Raw genomic sequence first — 22,162 nt, 5'->3', positions numbered from 1 at the left:
TTTGCTGACCGGGCAGCTGTGCAACCATGACCACACCCACCCACCCATAGACATATTGTGTGTGTGTGTGTGTGTGTGTGTGTGTGTGTGTGTGTGTGTGTGTGTGTGTGTGTGTAACCTGCTCTTTCTCCCTGCAGCCGTGCTCACTTACAGCTGCTGCGTTTCCCCCACTAGGATCCATTGCAAACCTAAGATCAGAGGATTCCCACTAAACCAGGTCACAGCACAATCCGTTGCTCACAGGTATTGCTCTGGTGTTTGCTATTCGTGGCATCTGTATTTATAGAGGCGTGGGTGGGTGTGCGTGGCTTGAACGGGTGTGAGTGATGTTGGGGCTGCAGGAACAGGCAGCGGTTCTGCCGGCACAGAAATAACGAGCTTATCATCTGTGGACTTGCTTCTTTCCCCCTGGGTGAAGAGTAGAGCCTGGAAAAGTGTCATTTTGGACCGCAAGTCCCAGAATTCACCAGTCAAAAAGGACACTTTCCCAAACTTTAATGAGGTGCCAGACTGGCTAGACCCAGGGACCCTTGGCTCTTCTATGCAGTTACAGTGGTGCCTTGCTAGACAGTTACCCCGCATGACAGTTTTTCCACTAGACATTGACTTTTTGTGCTCACTATAGTGATTTGCAAAACAGTGATTTCTATGGGGAAATTTCGCTGGACAATGTTTCGTCCCTGCTTCGCAAACCGATTTTCACTAGACGACGATTTTGACAGCTCCTTCCGTGCTCGCAAAACGGGTGTTTTCGGGACCTAAGCTTTGCAAGACAGCTATTTAAACAGCTGATCGGCGGTTCGCAAAGCGGCTTTCCTATGGCCGATCTTCGCTAGACAACGACAATTCTTCCCCATCGGAACACATTAAACAGCTTTCAATGCATTCCAATTGGGAAATGCTTTTCGCTAGATGATGATTTCGCTAAACAGCGATTTCAGTGGAATGGATTATCACCGTCTAGCGAGGCACCACTGTACTCTGTCTCATAAATCCTCTAACCCTGTAGCGCTGAGCACCTTCCGAGCCATAAAGTACTGCCAGGGTCCAGCCGTATCCACGCAGGCTAGCTAAAGGGTTCTTGTTGCAGAGGAAAGACAGGGAAGAGCCTTCTTCCTCAGCCCTTCTGGATGGTGTGTATTTCTGCTCCTCATTCAGACTCCCGGGCTTGGTCTTTTCATCATTGACTCCCTGCCCCAGATCTGGCCTTCTGGTTCTGCCAGACAAGGCATCTGCAGCTCCAACCCAGGCCCTGATGAGCCATTAAGCAAAATGAACATGTGCTTAAGGCACCAACAAGGGAAGGAGAAAGAAAACCACCTCCCTCCCTAAAGCAACTGAGTACGAAATAATAAAAACTATGAAGTACAAAGACCCAGCTAGTGAGAAAATGTTTGAGTAATGCAATTTGGCAAGAATCTGGTAAACCAATTATACATATGATTTTTGTGTGTAATACTTCTTTTTTTTTCTTTTGCCACATCCCCTACCATTAAATTGCCATATTTTCATTCCTACAACGTGCACGTAATACAGTTTTTTCCAAGCTGTGGGATCTGCCTCATGTTATATTTGTAGGGGACACCATAGCCTTTTCAATGCTTTGGACCTCTAAAAGTTTCAATCCAGCCCTGATACACTGCTGCTAATGTTTTTGCCTTCGCACCACGACATGGACCCATCCAGGATAATTAAGGCTAAAAGATGCAAAAAAAAAAAAACCCCAGCTTCCCGGTCAGAAGCAGAGCTTTCTTCCAAGGTAGAGGAAGTTTGGTTAGCCACACCAGAGGGAAGTTTACACAGCACATTGCAAATTAAAAGGTAAAGGTAAAGGTTCTCCTTGACAATTTTTGTCCAGTCGTGTCCGACTCTAGGGGGCGGCGCTCATCCCGCTCTTCAAGCCATAGAGCTAGCGTTTTTGTCCGAAGACAATCTTTCCGTGGTCACATGGCCAGTGTGATTTAGACACGGAATGCTGTTTACCTTCCCACCGAGATGGTACCTATTTATCTACTCGCATTTGCATGCTTTCGAACCGCTAGGTTGGCGGGAGCTGGGACAAGCGATGGGTGCTCACTCCGTCACGTGGATTCGATCTTACGACTGCTTGGTCTTCTGACCCTGCAGCACAGGCTTCTGCGGTTTAGCCCACAGCGCCACCACGTTGCAAATTAGCATGTTTTTAATGGCTGCTGATAAACAGAGGGCTTCATTAAGAAGTTGGTAGTGCAGGTGTCTGAAGGAATGCAGCTTGGGAGGGCTAACATTTTCTCACCTTCTTATTGCAAAGCTGAGTTCTCGTATGGTTTGGCTGATACCAGCGAGGGTTTGGCCCTGTTGGAAGCATTGTAAGCCGCTTTAAGGTAAAGTTTCCCCTTGACAATTTGTCCAGTCATGTCCGACTCTAGGGGGTGGTGCTCATCCCCGTTTCCAAGCCATAGAGCCAGCGTTTGTCCAAAGACAATCTTCTGTGGTCACGTGGCCAGCACAACTAGACACGGAACGCCGTGACCTTCCCACTGTGGTGGTCCCTATTTATCTACTCACATTTACATGCTTTCGAACTGCTAGGTTGGCGGGAGCTGGGACAAGCGACGGGCGCTCACTCCGTCGCGTGGATTCGATCTTAACCACTGCAGGTCTTCTGACCTTGCAGCACAGAGGCTTCTGTGGTTTAACCCACAGCGCCACCACGTCCCGCTATTTTATCACCCCTAAGCCTCTTTAAGGGTGATGAAATGTCCTGTGATATCATAAAGCTGCTGCTCTCTCTTGACATGCAATCAACAACGTGGCTGAAAAGGGGCAAAGAGTTATGAGCCCATTCTTCTTTTTCTTTGTGCATGTAGCTAAATAAACATACAAATCTAAGTGGGCATATTGATATAAATAATGTGGAAATGTTAATGTTGGAATATAATTCCCAGGATCCTTGCCACACTGCCTGGACAATTCTGAGAGCAATGGTCTTGGGGGGCGGGGAGATAACTTTTCTAAGCTCTGTCAATACATGAGTTTCTGTGGGAATCCATGGGGATTACGCAAGATGGAAAATTCCAAAAAAGGACAAGAGATTCTTTAAGTCAAATCAGACCAGTCGCCTGAATGTGCAAGCATGTGAACTGAATTTAGTTCAGTGTACTTAGTTTTATTGAATTATTTATTTCCCAACGATACATATTTCAGGTTGGAAGTATACGGAACGTGGGTGCTGCTGCTTTCGAACCAGTTTCAAATGGGTCCTGTGAATTGCTCTTGCCAGCAATCTTGCTTCCACACCTTGCTTTAACAGCAGCCTCTCTTTTGTCTCCAAGGGCCGCCCCACATGGGGTGCATTGCGGTTGTCTAGATGGGAAGGTACCAGGGCATGATCTCTTTTCAGCAGGCAAATGCACACACACAAAGAGTGGCTTATGGCCATTTCACATTTTGCAAGCTTTTCAGATGGTGAGGTAAACCCCTGCTTGGTCTAAAAGGGGACAATCTGCTAATTTTGTTCTCCCGGAGTTTCTAAATGTTTCAGTCTTATGCTCAGGTCATCTTGGAACATTTCATACATTCTGAGAAGTAACTGAGACATTTTTAAAGAAAACCTTTGCTTGGATATGAGTATTCACTTGGCTGGGTATTTTCCTTAATATGTGCATTTTAGAACAGAATTTTGGCTAATATATTCATTGTTGCAAGCATTTTTGCTGATGGAACAAACTTTAACTAGATTTTCACCCCCAAATACATTCTTGTACATGCTTCCCCTAAAGCACAGAAACGATGTGTTTCATGACAATAAGTCCTTTACCAACCCCTAGTGAGTGATCCTGACTAGAGGATTCTGGGAGCTGTAGTCCAAAAAGTAACATTTTGTAAAGAATAAGGAACTGTCAATTCCAAAGGAGAGCTTAATTCCACTTTCTATTTGGGTCTCTATTGCAAACTGTGAAATCATCATGATCGCGTGCCATCCAGTTGATTCTGACTTATGGCAACCGTTTCTAGGGTCTTCTAAGTAGAGAATACTCAAGTGGTTTACAATTCCCTTCTTCTGAGCATGTCCTCAGTCTGTGCAGCTTGCCCAAGACCACACAGGCTGGCTCTACTTGTGGGAAGCACAGTGGGAAACCAATATCTAAACCTCTAGATAGCTCAGTGATTTAAGTATTTGGCTGCATAGCCAGAGGCTGGGAATTCGATTCCAGTCTTGTGCCTCCTTAACAAGGTCTGGGCTCGAACCGTACGGTTGCATCCAACTCTGCAGTTCTACAATTATTATTAAGTGGTGGGTTTTTATGGCATATCCTTTCAGCAACCTATGTGTGAGTTCATGAGTAGGTTCGAACATGTTTATGAGTAATCTGGTGAGAAAGGCCAAATTATTCATAAAGATGTTTGAACTTGCTTTGGGGTTAAAAATGTAAGTTGCAGAAAAAAATGTGAAATGTCATAGAATCCTCCCCTAATTTACCATTCATCATAGGCATCCCTCAGTCTTGAGAGACTATGGTAACATGCTCTGAATTGAGGAGTGTCCTCTCCAGAGCATGAAGCCTGGGTAAAGTAATATGGAGGATAGGCTGTTACCCAAGCAGCAGATCCCCCCTCTCCACGTTGCTGAAATGGTCCAATGGAAAGGCAAGAGCCAATACTACTGGTTCCAGCAACGTTGCAGGAGTTGGCAGAACGACACGAACTGCCTTCAGGACTCCAACTCCGGATTTTGCCTCTAGATTAACTCCTGAAGCCTTTTCCGTGAGTGGATATAGCCACAAGGCAGTGGAGGTTTGAAATTGAAGTTTTCCTTCTCCTAGATGGGTTGCGTTCCATGGCTGATGAGTCCCACCTACCCGGCCTGCTCTTTAATAGTGCGGATGTATGATCCAACTCTTAGGAAAGCCAATTAGATTTGCATACACCTGGGAGGCAGGAATTTACCATTATGACTACTATTATTCCTAAATAAACTGAGCTATCCAGCCAGCTGCAAACTGTGAAATAGGCTGATGGAATCAAGAGTCAAAGCACATCATGGAAAGTAAATTCAGGACTATGGAGAGCTCCACGAGTGTATTAGCATAGAATGGAAGAGCTCCTAGTCTAGGTAACAGGAGCCTTTGACCTTCCAGCTATTTTAAACTCCACGTTCATAATCCCTGACTTTGGCCATGCTGCCAGGGGGCATCTGGAAGCTGATGCCCAGAATAACTGGAGGGCCACATATGCTTGTGCTGGGTCTTATGAAAGCAGGTGCCTTTTCTGCATTAGGTCGCATCCCCTTGAAAGAGTCTGGGGTGCACCTTCCAGATGCTTTGGACTTCAACTCCCAGAAATCCCAACCAGTATAGGAAATGGTAAGAGATTCTGGGAGTCACAGCACAAAACATGATGCAAGCTAGTGAAACTCCCTACTTTACACCATTCATGCCTGATTCTGAATCCTGAGCTCAAGAATAGTCATAGGCCTATATCCTCCCCCCAAGATACTGAACTATTTCACCAGGGAAAGTGACCTGAACCTTATACTCCTCTTCCTAAAATTAATAGGGATATCTCTCCAGTGGCATGATCCATGACAGGTCGGTCACAGGAGGTGACCAAAGTAATATAGGCATCAAGAGAGCCAAGGAAGATCAAAATGCTTCTCTATAGCTTGGTGGGATCTTGACACTCAATCCTACACTCTTTATCATCACTGCAGAGTGGAGATCAGCAAAAGACAGAATATTCTATGTTTTTTTTTAATTTCATTTGTTTCTTCCAGATTCATTAGATTCATGGGAGATATTATCCATTGGTAATAACATGGCCTCTCAAATTGTATACAGTGGTGCCTCGCTTAATGGGTGCCTTGTTTAACGATGAAGCCGCATAGCGACGATTTTTTTGTGATCGTTTTTGCAATCACATAACAATGTTTCTAATGGGAAAATATCGCTTTGCGATGATCAGTAAGCTGTTTCGCTTACTGATTTTCACATAATAATGTTTTCCCAACAGCTGATCGGTGGTTCCAAAATGGCCGCTGTGTTTTTGCACCCATTCCTCGCTTACCAGGCAGCGAAACTGGCGGCCGTATGGAGGACTTTTGCATAAAGGTAATTTTTTTGCCCATAGGAACGCATTAAATGGGTTTTAATGCATTCCTATGGGCTTTTTTATTTCGCATAGCGACGAATCCGTATAGCAACAATTTTGGCTGCACGGATTATCATCGCTATGCAGGCACCACTGTATTTCCAAAACATAAACAAAACCCTCTTTGAGGATCTGAAATAAATATGTGTTGTTGGGTTCTTTGTTTGAATACACTCCTCCTAAGTCACTTGGCCTTAGGAATGGACTTCAACAGATGGGAAACCCTGACATCTGAGGGTTCAGCCTGGAGGCAGGTGGTGCATCATGGCCTCTCCCAATTTGAAGAGACACTTGTACAGCAGACCAAGGCAAAGAGGCAGTCCCGAAACAAGCAAAACCAGGGAGCTGGACAGGGGACAGATTGGATTTCTCTTCAGTGTGGAAGGGATGGTCACTCTCGAATTGGCCTTCTCGGCCACACTAGATGCTGTTCCAAGACCTCTACTCAGAGCACGTTCCCATAGTCCCTTGAGACTGAAGGATACCTACACTCCTCCTACTTCTGAATTCCATGACCATGGAAGTAAAATGGGCTATAAATGTTAAAATGAAAGAATAACTATTAAAGTAATCTTCACAGCTACAAAATTCAGTAGACATGGATGCACAAACTCTCACCTTAATTCTTCCGTGGTCTCAAGCAAAGATTTATGACGGTGGCATTTAAAACGCCACTCAGCTCACTAGAATGAGTGCAGGATACTAAGATAATAAAGAGTACAGAATACAATACTGATTCATAAAACTCACCAGGGACTCTTAACAGTCACCAAGTCCACCCCTGGCCAAAGCAGGAGGTAGGGCTCCTGTCAGGAGCTGCAGTGCCTTCCAACTTAAAAGAGGGTGTGATCTGTTACCAAGTTAACTCTCATTAAAGTTGCCCCATAGGGCTTCCGTGGAGCCTTAGATGCTTTAAGGTGTGGTCTCACCAGGGCCAAGCCACCATCTCCTGTGCACTTCCGTGGCTGAGTAAGGATTTGAAGCCAGCTCTCCTGAGCCCTAGTGCAGCTGTCTCTCCTCTACCCCTGGAAGGGCTGTCATGTCAAGCTGCCTCTTAAATCTAGATCTGGCAACCACAGCCCTCCAGAGGTCTTTGTACTACAATTCCCATCCTCCCTGGGCATTATAGCTAAGTCCATAAGAGGTCTTTAAAAAGGGAAGGCGATGGATTGGCAACATGGGGGGGGTGGAAGTCCTCTTTGGAAGAAGCAAGGACCGACTGTCCCGTCCCTCCAGCCAGGAGTCCACCTCTGGGCCCCCTGCTAAGAGCAAGGCCCCTTTACAAGGGACTCTCGCGACCGCCCACCCCATTTTGCAAAAAAAGTTGGGGGCAATCACAGGGTCCTCACCCCCAAAGTTCGGAGTGGGGGCACCCCCAGCCTTGTCACCAGCAGCCTGGGGATGCTCCCCCTTCTGGGGTCTCTTGCCTGGGGTGGTGGGAGGCGGCTGGTTCGCTGCCCTCCCTTCTTTACTTCCTTCCTCCGCTCCCCCCACCCCACCCCCGGGCGTCCGGCTGGACTCTGGCGGGGGGGGAGGCACCTGACCTCCCCTTCCCTTCCCCGGCCCCTCGGCGCTCCGCTGCCTGGCTGGCTCCCTTCCTGGCCCCGCCCCCTCTTCCCTGCCGGCCGCCCCGATTGGCCGAGGCTCCCCTCTTATGCTAATATATGCGAAGCAGCGGCGAGGGCCAGTCGGCTGACGTCACTGGGCCCCTGGGCAGCCACCGGGGAGGGAGGGAGGGAGGGAGGGGGCGCAAAGAGGGGGAGAAGCCAAGCCGGGCAAGGCAGGCGGAGGGGAGGGGAGGGGAGGGGGAAGGAGGACTCTGGTCTCGGCGCAGGGAGGGGGGGGGGAGAGACCAGGCTGGGCCACCCCTCTCTTCCCCTCCCCTCTCCTTCTCCCCCCCCCCTCCCCGCAAGCCGAGGCAGGCCAGCCGGAGCCGGGGCGGGGCGGGCGGGGCGGGGCCGAGCCGGCTGGGAACATCATGGCTACTCTGGCCAACGGGCTCGCGCCGCAGCCGCCTCCCCCCGGGCCCCCGCCCCCGCCCTTGCCGCCGCCGCTCCTCCCGCCGCCCCCGCCCCCGCCCTTGCCGCCGCCGCCGCCGCCGCCGCAGGCGGAGAGCGCCGCCGCCGCCGCGTTCAGCACCACGAACAGCTCCGCCAGGATGAACGGGTTGACGCCGCCCGCGGCCGCAGTAGCCGCGGCGGCGGCGGCGGCGGCAGCGGCGGCGGCGGCGCCCACCACCACGCCGGCTGCCACGACGGCGGCAGCGGCGGCGGCGGCGGCGGGGACGCACGGCCCGGGGGCCGCCAGTTTGAGCGCCGCTGCTGCCGCCGCCGCCGCCGCGGCCGCCGCCGCCGCCGCCGCCAGCATCGCCATGAAGGACCACGATGCCATCAAGCTCTTCGTGGGGCAGATCCCGCGCAACCTGGAGGAGAGCGACCTGAAGCCCCTCTTCGAGGAGTTCGGCAAGATCTACGAGCTCACCGTCCTCAAGGACCGCTTCACCGGCATGCACAAAGGTGAGCCGCCCCCCCCCCCGATCCCGATCCCGATCCTGCCGCCGCCGCCGCCCCACCCCGCCGGCCCCTCGGCCCTCCCGAGGGCCGACAAAGGGAAACCGGGAAAGAGAGGCGCTCGCCCTGCCCGGCCTGCCGCGTTACGTCCATGGGTGTGTGTGTGTGTGTGTGTGTGTGTGTGTGTATCTGTGTGCGAGCCGGCGGGTGGGAGAGCGTCGTCGGAGGAGCCGGGCGCAGGAGGGTGCCTGGGCGAAAGAGAAGCTCGAGCCGAGGCCAGCTTACTCGCGAGGAGACATCCCCCCCCCAGTCCCTTCCTGCCCTGCCTTCTAGCACGCTTACGCCCATCCAAGCGCGCCTGGCCTCAGCGCCCCAGCCGTAAGCCCGGGGGGGGGGTGAGCCAGAAGTAAGTCCTGCTGCGTCCGGGGAGCCTTATTTTCAGTGTAAACGTGCGGAGCGGATGGCTACACAGAGAGAGACACACGTGTGTGTGTTTGTGTGTTTGTGTGTGTCTGTGTGTGTGTGAGTGCGTGGGTGGGTGGGTGCGGGAAGCAGCTCATTCATTAACAAGGGGAAAATTTACACACCTCCCGGACTGGGAGGGAGAGGGGCAGCTCCTTCCTCTCGTAGGGCCACCTCTGCTCTCCAAGCCTTGAGTTCAAGATCTGCACGGGTTGGAGACGCAAAGCTGAGGGTGCAGCTGGGCGAAGAGAGAGATGAGCGGCAGGATGCTAAAAACGGGGGGGGGGGGGGGAAGGGAATCAACGCTTTAACAGAAAAGGTGGACAGAACTGGCAAAGCCTCCACCCCACCTACTTCCCCCCACCCCCACTTTTTATTCTGTTCTTCCTTCTTAAGTCACTTGTGCTGCAATCCGTGGCAAACCGGATCACTCTGTGGAACTGCTGGATCACTCAGTGGTTTGGGCATCTGTGCCTCCTTGGCTGGACTTGATGATCTACAGGGTCCCTTCTAGCTCTGCAATTCGGAGATTATTAAACGTAGCATCTTTTGTACATCTTGCAATGTCCCTTTAGCTTTAGGGGTAAGAGGAGACGGGGCTTTATTTCTGAATGATCACACCGCATGGGAGAAGAGCGGCTTTACGCAGGGCAAGTGTCCGTGCATGCGTGGGGGGGGGGGGAGAAAAAGTGAAAGAGGGATAGGTGAAAAACTAGAGCAGACTCATTGATATCAATGGGATATACAAACCATCACTCCTTTAGAAGTCCCCGATTTCAAAGGGTTTACTCTCATTGGGACAAATCCAGGACATGAACGCGGGAGGAGACATTGATCAGAAACAGACCTTTGTGAATGCAAAGGTGTTGGTGTCTAGGGGTGTTCTCCCTGCAGTAAAGTTTGTTGTGCAGACAAGGTGGGAGAACTGCCTACACTTATGAATGAAAGTGTGTGTGAAGGGAGGGACTCAGGATGCATTCAAATGACTAAGAAAATGATTTCAGCAGGACTAGGTCTGGAGATATTAGCATGGCTGAAAAGGGGGTACCTTATTCCCCCCCCCCCCACACAAACACATTGAATAAGGATCTGGGGATGAGATTTTTGGAACGACCAAATTGCCAGTCCCATAATTTGGCCCAGGAACCACTGAATTATGGAACAGGGCATTCATTAATTCTGAAAATATCATCCCTATTAGTGTTCAAAGTAGAATGAAGTGAATCAAAAGCAAAATGTATGTGGGGTTTAGGTGTGTGATCACTGACCGAACTGTTTAGTTACTGGATCTTAAACAAATTTCTTTCCTATTTTTGGTGGTGGTGGTGAGGGGAAGAACTACATCTTCCTGGTCTAAAATGCGAACTTTTACCACTTCTGAATGCTGGCTGGATAGCTCAGTGGTTTAGGTCTTTGTCTGTGGAGCCAGAGGTTGGGGAGTTCGATTCCCCACTGGGCCTCCTGGGAGTAAAGCCAGCCTGGGTGGCCTTGGGCAAGCTGCACAGTCCCAGGGCATCCCCAGAAGAAGGGAAAGGTAAACCACTTCTGTTTCCACTTCCAGGGAAACCTTGGAAAGGGTTGCCATAAGTGAGAATTCACTTGGCAGCATGCATATGCACACACATGCATGCATGCACGCACACACACAGAGACACACTAATGGGAACCCTCCTTGTTCTCACAGCTATCCAACAGGAGGGGTTGTGAGTCTACAGGGAAGTGTATTTCACAACCCATATAGGCTTGTCAAATTCCTCATCCCTGCAAAAATTGGGCTACACAGTTCTTTACCACATCAAAGCCAGAAGGCAAACACAGTTGCTTGTAAAGCGTCTTGATGTTCATCGTACTGAAAGGTAAGCTTCCATGGTCAAAGAAGCAGGATGTAGGTGGAGGAGGGAAAATGTGTTATATATTTATTTATTCGCTACATCTATATGTTGTTTTCCTTCCAAGCCTGGACCTGTTGTTTGATGTGTACCTGCTTGTACTTTCAAAGAACAGTTCAAAACTAGAACATGGAAAAAGTGAATGAGTGCATCGGTGTACGAACTCAGCTCAGTTTTTCCCAGGAATAGATACACGCACTTAATCTTTCCTTCGACTAGTGGCTGAAATCTAGTATTAAGTTACAATTGGAATAGGCCCATTGAATCAATGGAACTTACAGAGGAGTAGACTCTCTTAATCCACACTAGAGATGGGCACAAGCTGCTGGTTCATGCCTGTTCATTTATTGGCCAAACAGGTGTTTGATACATCAAAGCCCTGCCTCCTCCAGCAGGAGCTCATTCAGAGGCAGCGCTCAGAGGAGGCAGGGCAGGGAAGTCAGGCCACTGCTTCTGTGTGGGTGCCTGCCAGAGCAGGTGGGGCTGGGAAGCGACAAACACCTGTTTGCCCAATAAATGAACCCGCATGAACTGTTGAACCAGCAGTCCGTGCCCATCTCTAATCCCCACTGATTCAATGGAGCTACTCTAGTTGCAACCTGCTACTGGATCTCAACCAGTACACTGATTTATTCCATTCTAGATGTTAGTGCCTTAAGACCTTGTCATTTGAAAGATACCACCTGTTCTATAAGTAGAAAGGCAAACACTCATTCCATGCTTAGTAATGCCTTTTCGCCATTATGGACAAAATCTTATGCACCCATGGCCCTGAGCAAGCCCCACTGAACTCCATGACACTTAATTCTACATGCACATGGCTTGGTATTTACTCCCAGGTAAATGTGCACAAACACTTGGGTGTCATACTTCAGTTTCCCTGGAGTTGTGATAAATTCCATCAGATTTACTTTCAGGTGATTGTGTTTCAGGTTGAGGTAGTGAGTGTCACACAGAAGGCAAGTCTACAACTATTCGAGTACAGGAAGGGTGATCCTCAAACTATGGTGTGCTTCATGTTTGCATAGAGTTGGTGGAGTCTAGATTACATCTTGTTCTAATACAAGGATGGAGAAATTTGCGTTCCTTCCAGGTGTATTGCATGACAGTTTCCAGCCAGCCTGGAGAATGGAACAGAATGATTGGAGTTAATATCTGAAATATGGGATGGGTCAAGGGTTCCAAACCCCAGTTGTTTTGGTGGGGTACTAAACCATTATCTTTACAATGAAACAGTATTCCAAAGCCTCTGTGCCTTTGTAGCTTCTCCTGGAACTGCTGTTTGGCAGTGCCATTTCTGAATGCAAGCACAAGTTTGGGAATGGACTCTCTCCTAGACCGCAGAACAAAGAGCATGAGATACGTAGTCAAGCAGATATCTATACTTTCATTTTCTGGTTTCTCCCAGGAAGATTCCTGAGAATGATTTTGAGAGCAAATCGCAGCTCTTGAGGCTTAGATCTGAGCCCGCATAACCAGATGATGGGAGAAGACAGGGATTCAGGGTACAGCCGTAAATAACACTCATCAAAACCGGGAGGGCTTTCTTCCGTTCCACAAACTAACTAAGCCAGCTGCTTTATTTCTGTTGCTCAACAGCAGTGAAACAGGTGAAGTTTTTGTCAAACACCATGAATAAATACAGCAATCACGTTCCGATTAATAGATCCTGGAATCACTGGAAGAGGCTGGTGTAATAGCTCAAGTTCAACTGAAAGGGGATCGGACGTTGTTTGCGATAATGGCGAGGATCTGGAGCATTCCCAGTCTCCCTTTACCCAATGCTCTCTATGTGGGTTGAGGTACAATTCTCAAGGTGTGGTTGGGCTTCATGGCAGTTGTAATCCAACTTATCTAAAAGGTGGCCAGTTGGAGAAGGCTGTTCTGTATATTTGCATCTTGGACAGCTTTCAATGCTGGGTCGTGAGTTGATTCCTCCAGCCCTCCTCTCTGATACTATACGTTAAGGACATATAGTGGCCTCCATCCTGGTCTTGTGAAGTCCCCATTTATCCTGAAACATAACCTAGAGATCATTAATCTTAAAGTCCCAAAAGAAATTTCAATTTCCTATTAAATATGTTGCTTGATCAATCCAATTAAACATCATTGTTAATCTAATTAAGATGCTGCTTAATTTTCTTCAGTCTCTCCAAATAAGAAGGGGGCTTTGTGTGTGGGGGGCTCCCCTTTGCAAGTAAGTGGAATGGAAGTTTAGGAATTGTTTTGAATGAATCCTGCAGCCAAGAGCAATATGGTCTGTCCATCCGTCTGTCTGTCTTCGCCCTCTTAGCTGCAGGATTCCTTTCTCCCTCGCCACTCAGTTCTTTCTATTTGCAGGCGAGATCGGTGCACTTATTAAGAGCTATTAATACTTAATCAGCTGGCAGATTTAATTGTGCCAATATTAAAAATGCATCAATGTCAAATTTCATTCATTAAATATTTACGTTTTTGAAGGAAACTGTTTTGCTGCTGTTTTAATATCATTTTAGAAAGCTTTATATGGGATCTAATTAAAAAAGAGAGAGAGAGAGACAGAGAGAGAGAGAGAGATGGATTTTTTAAAAAAAACTGCCATTGTTGAGTATGCAGCGAAATTTCCATCGCTGCTGTTGCTCCTGTTTTATTGAAAGTAGCAAAATACCCATACTGTACTCACTTTCATTTCCCTAAATGAAATCAATTAAAAAAAAAAACAAAAGAGACCAGCCGGGTTTTGGTCTGGGACCCTGTTTTCTTAGCAGGGGAAAGTGTCCCCTTTTTTTGGGGACCATCTCCCAGCCTTCAAGTTTCAGAGAATTATCATCCACCAGTTTTTCTAAAATTCCAGGAACTGTATTCTAAAGAGAATAGGTTTCCAAGCTCAGCACGAATGACATAGCAAATGGGTATGCTTTGTACAAGGTATCAAAAGCTTTATTCATGACGGGGCAGACTTTAATTGGACATATTTCCCTGCAAAGAACACATGGGGGTGAATCAGCGCTGAGCAGCCTCCCATACATGTCTTTCGATTCATAGCCCACTGAAGGTAAGGCACAGGGCGTACGTTCAGGTGTGTTATTGCCCCATTTTTCCTGTGCCAAGAAAATTCGTCAGAACTCATCATATAGCAGTGGTCCCCAATCTTGGGCCTCCAGATGTTATTGGACTTCAATTCCCAGAAATCTTGGCCAGCACAGCTGGTGGTGAAGGCTTCTGGGAGTTGTAGTCCAAGAACATCTGGAGGCCCAAGGTTGAGGACCATTGGTATAAGGTTGGTATAACCATTCCTGGGTGGAATGGTTGTGGTTATGGTGTTGGCCTGGTGCCTGGAAGATGAAGGTTCAAGTCCTCATTGAGGAAGGAAGCTCACTGAGGGACTTTGAGCCCATCACTCTCTCATCTTGACCCACCTCTCAGGGTTTTTGGTGTGAGACTGCTGTGGATGGGAGGAGAGACCCGTGTGCCTCCTTGAACTCACTGGGATCAAGATGAGCTATTAGTGGAATTAAATTGACAGCTCAGTGGTTTACGTACATGGCTGCTGAGTCAGAGGACAGAGGTTGGGAATTCCATTCCCTATGGTGCCTCCTGTGATTACAGCCAGCCTGGGTGGCCTTGGGCCAGCTGCACCGTCCCAGGGCACCCCAGGAAAGAAAGGAACGGGAAACCACTTCTGAGTACTTTCTGCCTGAAAAACCCTGAAAACGGTCAGAAATGACTTGATGTCATATAAATAACTAGTGAGTGTGTCTGAAGCTGGCAAGGAGAGCTCACAATTCAGGGTCAGCTCCAAGCTTTGAAGGGCAAAGGTGGCCACGGTGGGTCCCCATCATCATCTCCCCTAGTCCTTGCTGTAGTCACAAACTCCCACCCCTTTGCCTCAACGCCCAATTCCCACTTCTGCCTGGATGAAGGGGACATGAAAGAGCAGGTCGTGGAAGTCTAGTTACCTTCTGTCGTTGGAATGGGGGAGGGTCAGCCCAAAATCTATTGAGAACCGCCGGTCTAGTACTTATAACCTCTAACACCGAGCAGTGCATGATTCACATATGCTTTATTCATATATATTTTCTGTATTTCTCGGTAGAGGATTTTTGAGCCACCAAACCACCGTTCAAGCAAATCTGTTCCGGCTCACCTGTTAGGGTGACTAACAAAATAGAAATGTTTGGAAAATCACGACAAGATGGTTTGGCTTCCCTTTCTTCGCTTCTTTGAATAAATGCACCATCAGAATCCTACACACATATGGATAATATAGCATGTTTTTATTCTGAGGAGCTGAAGAAGGTGGAAGCTGAAAAGACATGTCATTATTTTAAAATATTTCTGTTTCCTTAGTCACTCTTCTGTTAAGACTCAGATAGATGTGTACATACACCTCTACATTCCTTGTTATACCATATTGTACCATCTGTTTCTGCCATGTGACCTTATTGTAGATGTCGGGGTGGATAAATCACAGCCCTCCAGGTGTTGTTGAAAGACAGCTCCGATCAGTGGTAGCCAGAACAGCCAAATGGGGAGGGATCACAGGAGCGAAGGTGTGACATGCACAACCCAAATTTATTGTTCTACAGATGTGTAGATTGTAATGATGTGATAACTTGACCTGGGGAACCTGCAGAACCCCTCCAGAGGTGGCTGAGGATGCAGCTAGAGGTTTCACTGAGATGTTAAGATGGCATCCCCAGCTTAAAATCACCTTGAAATGCTCGGTCCCATATTTTAAAAGAAGCAGGATGTTACTACAGGCTTTGATGGATGCTTAGGAATAGCTGTGTTATTCTGTTGCAGCAAACTGATGAAAGGCGTTGTGGCTTTATCAGCTGCTGGATAGCTCAGTGATTTAGGTCTCTACTTGGGAGTTGAGTTTCCCACTGTGCCTCTTTAAGGGGGGGGCTGGACTAGATGATCCATAGGGTCTCTTCCGGCTTTGCAGTTCTAAGATTAATTCTGAGGTTTTTTTAGAGATAAAAGAGCTAAAGAAAGAGGCTGTGTGCCTTATGCAAACTTGTGCTCTAATAAATCTGTTAGTCTACAAGACTTTATGCAATTCTTTAATGTTTTGCAGGCAGTTTCCGTTGCCTGCCATCAGGCCAAGAATACACATGCTGTAGAGCTGTGATCCCCAACCTTGGGCCTCCACATGTTCTTGGACTTCAACTCCCAGAAATCCTGGCCAGCAGAGGTGGTGGTGAAGGCTTCTGGGAGTTTTAGTCCAAGAACATCTGGAGGCCCAAGGTTGGAGACCACTACCATAGAGCAGTGGTTCCCAACCTTGGGCAATCCAAGTATTCATGCACTGCAATTCCCAGAAACCCCAGTCAGGACAGCTGGTGGTGAAGGCTTCTGGGAATTGCAGTCCAAGGACACCTGGGTTACCCAAGGTTGGGGACCAGTGCTATAGAGGATGAAGAGTTGGCATGACCCTCTTCTTCCAACTGATTCCAGCCATCTGTTGATAGAGGGATCTGGCTACAGAACACAGCTAGGGGTTCTGCAGGTGGAATGCCAAAGGTGGAGGTGAAGGAGATCATGCCAGATGCTTCAGCCCAGGGAAACACAGCCTCAATACCTGCACAGAGTTAGGCCTGGATAATAGCAGTCCTAAGTGATTTCAAACATCCTTCAGCTGGGAGGGGTTTGTAATTCATTACAGCTGGTTTAGTGTTGGCTCATCCGCCTTTGGCTAATTTGGACTACACCCCGAGTAGACCTGTGTTTATTGATACCTTTGCCATGCATCAGGAAGGCAGGGCTTCTTTGCTTGAACCTGAGACCTTCATTACACAGTGCAAATGCTATACCACCGAGTTATATTATTTCCCTGTAACCAAACTGAGTAAGTATTGCTGGAATATTTAAATGTTCTTTCTTTGTTTACTCATGCCTTTCCTTTCCTCCTTTTGTTGTTTCACCTCCTGACAAATTTGAGATTGGAAGCCCTTTGGAGGCAGGGAGTTGTTTTCTTGCCCTGCTAGAAGCCGGTGTTGGGTGTGTGTGTTTGTCTTTTCCATCCCTCTAACACATCTGCAGGAATGGTAGACTGCTTAGTCTGGTCTGACCTTGAGCGTAGATGAATCTTGATGGCTTCCATCCTGTCCCAGGAGATTTAAAAAAACAAAAACCAAACCAAAAAAAACACCTGACTTTGGCCAGCTGTCCTGCTGAATCCTTAGTCAACCTCCAGGATGAGACATTTTGCTTTGTTCACAGATAAAAAATAATTTCCAAGTATCCTTCCTTGTTCACGGTTGGTAGCACTCAAGGTGGTTGAAGTACAGGACGAGAGCAACTCAAGTATTAGAACATAGCTACTTTCAAGGCCCCCCCCCCCAGTCAATATGACTATGTGTCCTATGCTGTCAAGTCAGAACCGATCTTAATAAGCCTTTCAAGGTAAGTGAGATATTTAAGGAGTGGCTCTATCATTTTCACTCTCCTAGTGAGTTTCCATGGCTGAGTGTGGATTCGAACCCCGTTCTCCAGAGTCCTAGTCCATCACTCTACCCACTGCACCACGCTGGGATTCAACATGACTGGACACCCCAAATTCTGCTGGCAGAAACTCCCTTCCCCATTTCGGAGAGATCCTGATGTTCAGAAATGACGCGGCAATGATCTGCCGTAAAGATATATCAGCTGGGCATCCGGAGTCATTAAGGAACATTAGCAAGCCTTAATCCCAGATTGTGAATGGAGCTTACATTAAGGGGAACTGTAGCGGATATTATGGTTATTCACTGAAACCACAGAGAAAACTCACAAGAGTCTCCCTGTGTATCAGCTACCTACATGTCAGGTACAGGTGGTAATATATGGTCAACTGGGGACAGTTAAGAGACTTTTCCTTCACTGGGAAGTTGCAAAAAAAAAAAGGGTGATGGCTAGTTTCCCCTTGGTGATTATCCTGTGACCCTCTACCAAATAATTCTTTTCTACTTGCCACCATTGGCACCATATGCATGGACTGGGCTATGTGGGTAACCCCACCAATTTTGGGGTGAGTTGTCCGCCCAGTACAGACCAAAATCCACTCCTGTATGAGAGGGTTGACCTGAAATTTGGAGAGAAGTATCTTGCTGAAAGAGACAATGAAGGGAGCTGCCAAAATCCATATCGGCAGAGAGTACCTTTTATTAGGCTAACCCAAAGGTCATCAAACACTTTTCTGAGTTATGCAGAACTGCTCAACGAGAAGCTGTTAATGCAAACAGAAGAGCCGGGATGAGTGGGGTGTAGTTGAATGTCTTATGCTCACACCATAGCATCTAAATCTGGTTACAATCTTAAGTCAGAAGCAAGAGGAGGCTGCAGATAATTCCAATTAGACTCTGTCAGCTGCCTTACCTGAGAGTCCCAGAGGACTTTTGGGAAGAAGAAAGAAACAAAAAAGATTGGTTACCCTTTTTTTTTTTTAATGTAAAATATAGTTTTTTACTCAGAGCCATTTCCGATGGAGAGATGCATGGTTTCCTTAAGACTAGGATACAGAAATAAAGAGGATCTACACAGTTTCATGCTCACCCAACCTGAAATCACTTCACGTGGGCCAGGATCTTGGTGGGCATCACTGTGCTGGCACAGGAGAAATCTCATCATCCCCAGTGACAGTTTGCTACTGATTGAAGTCTCAGCTTCAATTTCAGGTTGCACACAACCAAAGATCGAAGCACAGACATCATAATTAGTGGCAATTTCCCAATGCCATCATTCCTGTTATGCCAGCGTAGCAATGCAACAGGATTTTGGCCATGATATACAAGACCAGTGGATATTCCCAACCTTGGATCCCCGGATGTTCTTGGGCTAAAACTCCCAGAAGCCTTCACCCCTAGCTTTGCTGGCCAGGATTTCTGGGAGTTGTAGTCCAAGAACACCTGGGGACCTAAGGTTGGGAATCACTGTACAGTGGTGCCTCGCTAGACGATGATAATCCGTTCCACTGAAAATGCTGTTTAGCGAAATCATTGTCTAGCGAAAAGCATTTCCCCATTGGAATGCATTGAAACCTGTTTAATGCGTTCCAATGGGGAAGAACCGTCGTGATCTAGCTGTCTTGCAAAGCTTAGGTCCCGAAAACACCCGTTGTGCTCTTGGAAGCCCCATTTGGCTTCAAAACAAGGCGCATGCTCCCCACACACCTTGTTTCTGAAGGGAAATTAGGTCCTCCGGGTTAGACCTGTCATGACTTCCAAAAATCTTTTCAAAAGAGGTGCAAGGAAACTTGCACAGAGAGCGTAGACCTGGCCACACTATGCTTGTCTGAACAAGAAGAGAAACAAGAGGCATCTCTCGGGCTGCCTGAAACCCATGCTGCCTGTGGAGCATAGCTCAATAAAGATCTGATGTGCTAATCTGGAGGGCTTTCGCACTAATCCCAGTGTGTTTGCCTCTGCCTGCTGATTCCAATTAACTGGGCCCTGCTAATCCGTACCAATTGCCTTAAATCGAATCCCGGAGGGGGGTGGGGGGGGAGGAGGAGGTTGCAATACTGACCCGATGCCAAAATTCTGCACATCTTTTTGACATTCGGCCCACAGCTTCTCCCAAAAAGGGGGATCCAGCTGTTTTGAGGATTTGATAGAGTAGCTCTGCAGCCTGCCCCCCCCCTCTTTTCTCGGTTTGCCTTTCTGTGGATGGGCTGCTGCAGCTGCTGGGTGTGACTGTTTGCATACAACTAAGCTGATGTGCACCTCTTTTCCCCTTAACTCCCCCACCCTTTCTCCCTAGGCTGTGCCTTCCTTACGTATTGTGCCCGGGATTCAGCCCTCAAAGCCCAGAGCGCGCTGCATGAGCAGAAGACGTTACCGGGGGTAAGTGTCGCTGGTGTTTCTTCTCCGGTGGGGCTAAAATCCTCCCCTCCTTTGTTCTCAAGCTCTGAGAAGGATTTCGGCTAGAGGGACGGCAAGCCAAAAACCAGGGAGTCTCAGAGCCTGGAAGATGGAAGCTAAGATTGTAGGCATCCTTCAGCTTTGCATTTAGAGTCATCCTGCCAAAGGTTTGTGTTGCTATCAGGCTTGGTGGATCAGAACAGGGCCAGCTGAGGCAGAGGGAGGTGCCTGCCTCGGGCGGCAGGATTCCAAGGGGGGGGCACAGTGTTGTTGCAGCTTCTTATTGTTGGATATTTTTTTTATTGCCAGGGAGAGGGGAGGAATGCTTGGGGGATTTTTTTTCCCTGCCTCAGGTGTCAAAAGAACTTGGCTGGCTTTGGAAACGAACTTGGATGGAGTGTGTGATTAATTGCTCTGCCTTAGGTGGCAAGATCCCTCAGGCATGCTGTGGACTGGAATCGTACTGTGCTGTTTAATATAATAACTTTGAGCCTGAAAATACTTGTGATGAGTCTTTTAAGGTACCACCAGAATTCTTTTTTTTTTCCTCCTGCATGTTGAGTCTTGAATCTGGCAGGGACCAAGAATAATGATAAGAACAATTGTGTTTAATCCCCCCCCCAAACCCCTGGGCATTTCAGATGGTTTTTGTGTAGTTCCAAACCTCTCTCTTCAAGATTCTTCAGAACCTCTTTGTGATGCTTAGCATCTTCCTTATCTATAATACATTTTGTCAATAACTCCTAGCGGTCCAGGCTCTATGTCAGCTCCTTCCATGTGACCTCTGTCAGTAGGACTGGTAGACGTTGTTTATTTGACTTTTGGGTGAAATGTGTTGCTCTGGGTGATGATTTTTGGAGTGGCCTCTTTCATAGCAGACGTCTGCTGTCATGCACCAGCATCCAGATGAGCTGATGAAATAGGACTGAAGTTCATGACCCATAGGTATGCCTCCCTCTTTGGAAATGAACATTCCCACACTGTAGGATCAAAATGCACCTCTCATGCTCTTTGGTTTTTCTAGTATGTTCTGGGCCTCCAGTGTTCCCCCCCCTCCCCCTTGTTTGCCTTGTAACTGTGGGTGGCATGCATGCTTTCTGGAGACAAATGAAATGTTGACAAATGATTTCTCTATCATAGTTCTTGCCTGTAAAGCAGGAGTGGTGAAGGCCTGACACTCCAGATGTTGGTGGACTGCATCTCCTTACAGTCTTCACCACTGGCTTGGCCAGCTACAGCTGATGAGGATTGGAGATCACAAGCATCTATAGCTGTGGTCCCCAATCTTGAGTCCCCAGGTGTTTTTGGACTCCAACTCCCAGAAATCCTGGCTGGTGCAACTAGTGGTGAAGGCTTCTGGGAGTTGCGGTCCAAGAACATCTGGGGACCTAAGATTGGGAACCACGGACTAGAGCAATTCACTTTGCCCATCCCTGCTTCAGAGGGACCACAAAGGTGTGTGCTTCTGATATTGAGAGAAAGGAGAATGTGTTTCTGCACAGACATGTCCTTAGGAATGAGATTATACTGGGCAAGAAAACTTTTCAGTGTATTCATAATTGGCCATCTCATTGTGCCTGTTGGATCTGGAAGGGCTTTAAAAGGGGCTTTGTCTAGACTCCAGAACAAGGCGCGATGGATGCAGGAGCAGGTTGGCAGAAATCAGTCATTCAGGCAAGCGTCTGCAGACATCCTGTTCTCGATTCGTGCAGATTCTGGGTACTGTATTGGCCAGTTTGAAAAAAAAAACAAGTTGGAAATGACTTTCTGGGTATGACTTTCTTCCCCACTGGATTCATCCCTCAATGGTGTTATTGTTCTTTTCTGGATGACACTCATGTTTGTGGTGAAGCAGGAACGGGCAACATCCTGCAATGAACGGCACTCTGTAGCTCTCTGGTGGTCCAAGTCACAATCCTATCAATCCACTGAATTTCTAGAGCCATGTTTTGGTTTCCAATTGCTGCTATAGGAGATAAGTCTTAAAAGCCCTGTGTTGTCACGCGTGAGCACACACACATGCACACACACAAACACACATCACCTCTGTTCTTCAACCCCTTTCATTAGTAGTATGTGTACCCCATGCACAGAATTAAATTGCAGTGTGGTAGATAAGGGTTTTGTGGGTACCGAACGAAGTGGGAGAGTGAGATGCAGCCCGCAAACCATGTGTTTCCAACTAAGTTGCAAAGGTAAAGAGAGCAGTAATTCATCTTAATGCTATCCAAATACATTGCTCAAGATGTAGCTTGTTGGGCTCCCAAAGCGTTGTTTTGTCTGAGAGATTTGGGCAGGACAGTGCCTATTCCACAGTCAAATGAAAGCATGGAATGTAGCGTGAAGC

General features: G+C 47.8%; 1 protein-coding gene across 10 annotated transcripts in view; it reads left to right on the top strand.

Annotated features, from left to right (window-relative positions):
• The first annotated feature begins 8,463 nt into the window (after positions 1–8,463).
• The window catches only part of CELF6 (CUGBP Elav-like family member 6), a 179,917-nt gene continuing 166,218 nt past the window's right edge, over positions 8,464–22,162 (top strand). For 6 of the 10 annotated variants that reach the window (XM_072982143.2, XM_078380959.1, XM_078380956.1 and 3 more), the window contains exons 1-2: positions 8,469–8,645; positions 19,715–19,797. In XM_072982143.2, coding sequence (XP_072838244.1) covers positions 8,501–8,645; positions 19,715–19,797 — 228 coding nt within the window. In that variant the 5' untranslated portion in view covers positions 8,469–8,500. Of the gene's footprint in view, positions 8,646–16,382; positions 16,824–19,714; positions 19,798–22,162 lie in introns of those variants that run through there. The other 4 variants (XM_072982145.2, XR_012081638.2, XM_072982142.2 and 1 more) reach the window with 4 other exon arrangements.

This window comes from Pogona vitticeps, chromosome 12, assembly GCF_051106095.1.
Source record: "Pogona vitticeps strain Pit_001003342236 chromosome 12, PviZW2.1, whole genome shotgun sequence".
In the NCBI taxonomy this organism is placed as follows: domain Eukaryota; kingdom Metazoa; phylum Chordata; class Lepidosauria; order Squamata; family Agamidae; genus Pogona; species Pogona vitticeps.
Note: the sequence above shows the minus strand (reverse complement) of the source record. Positions and strands in the feature narration are given on the sequence as shown.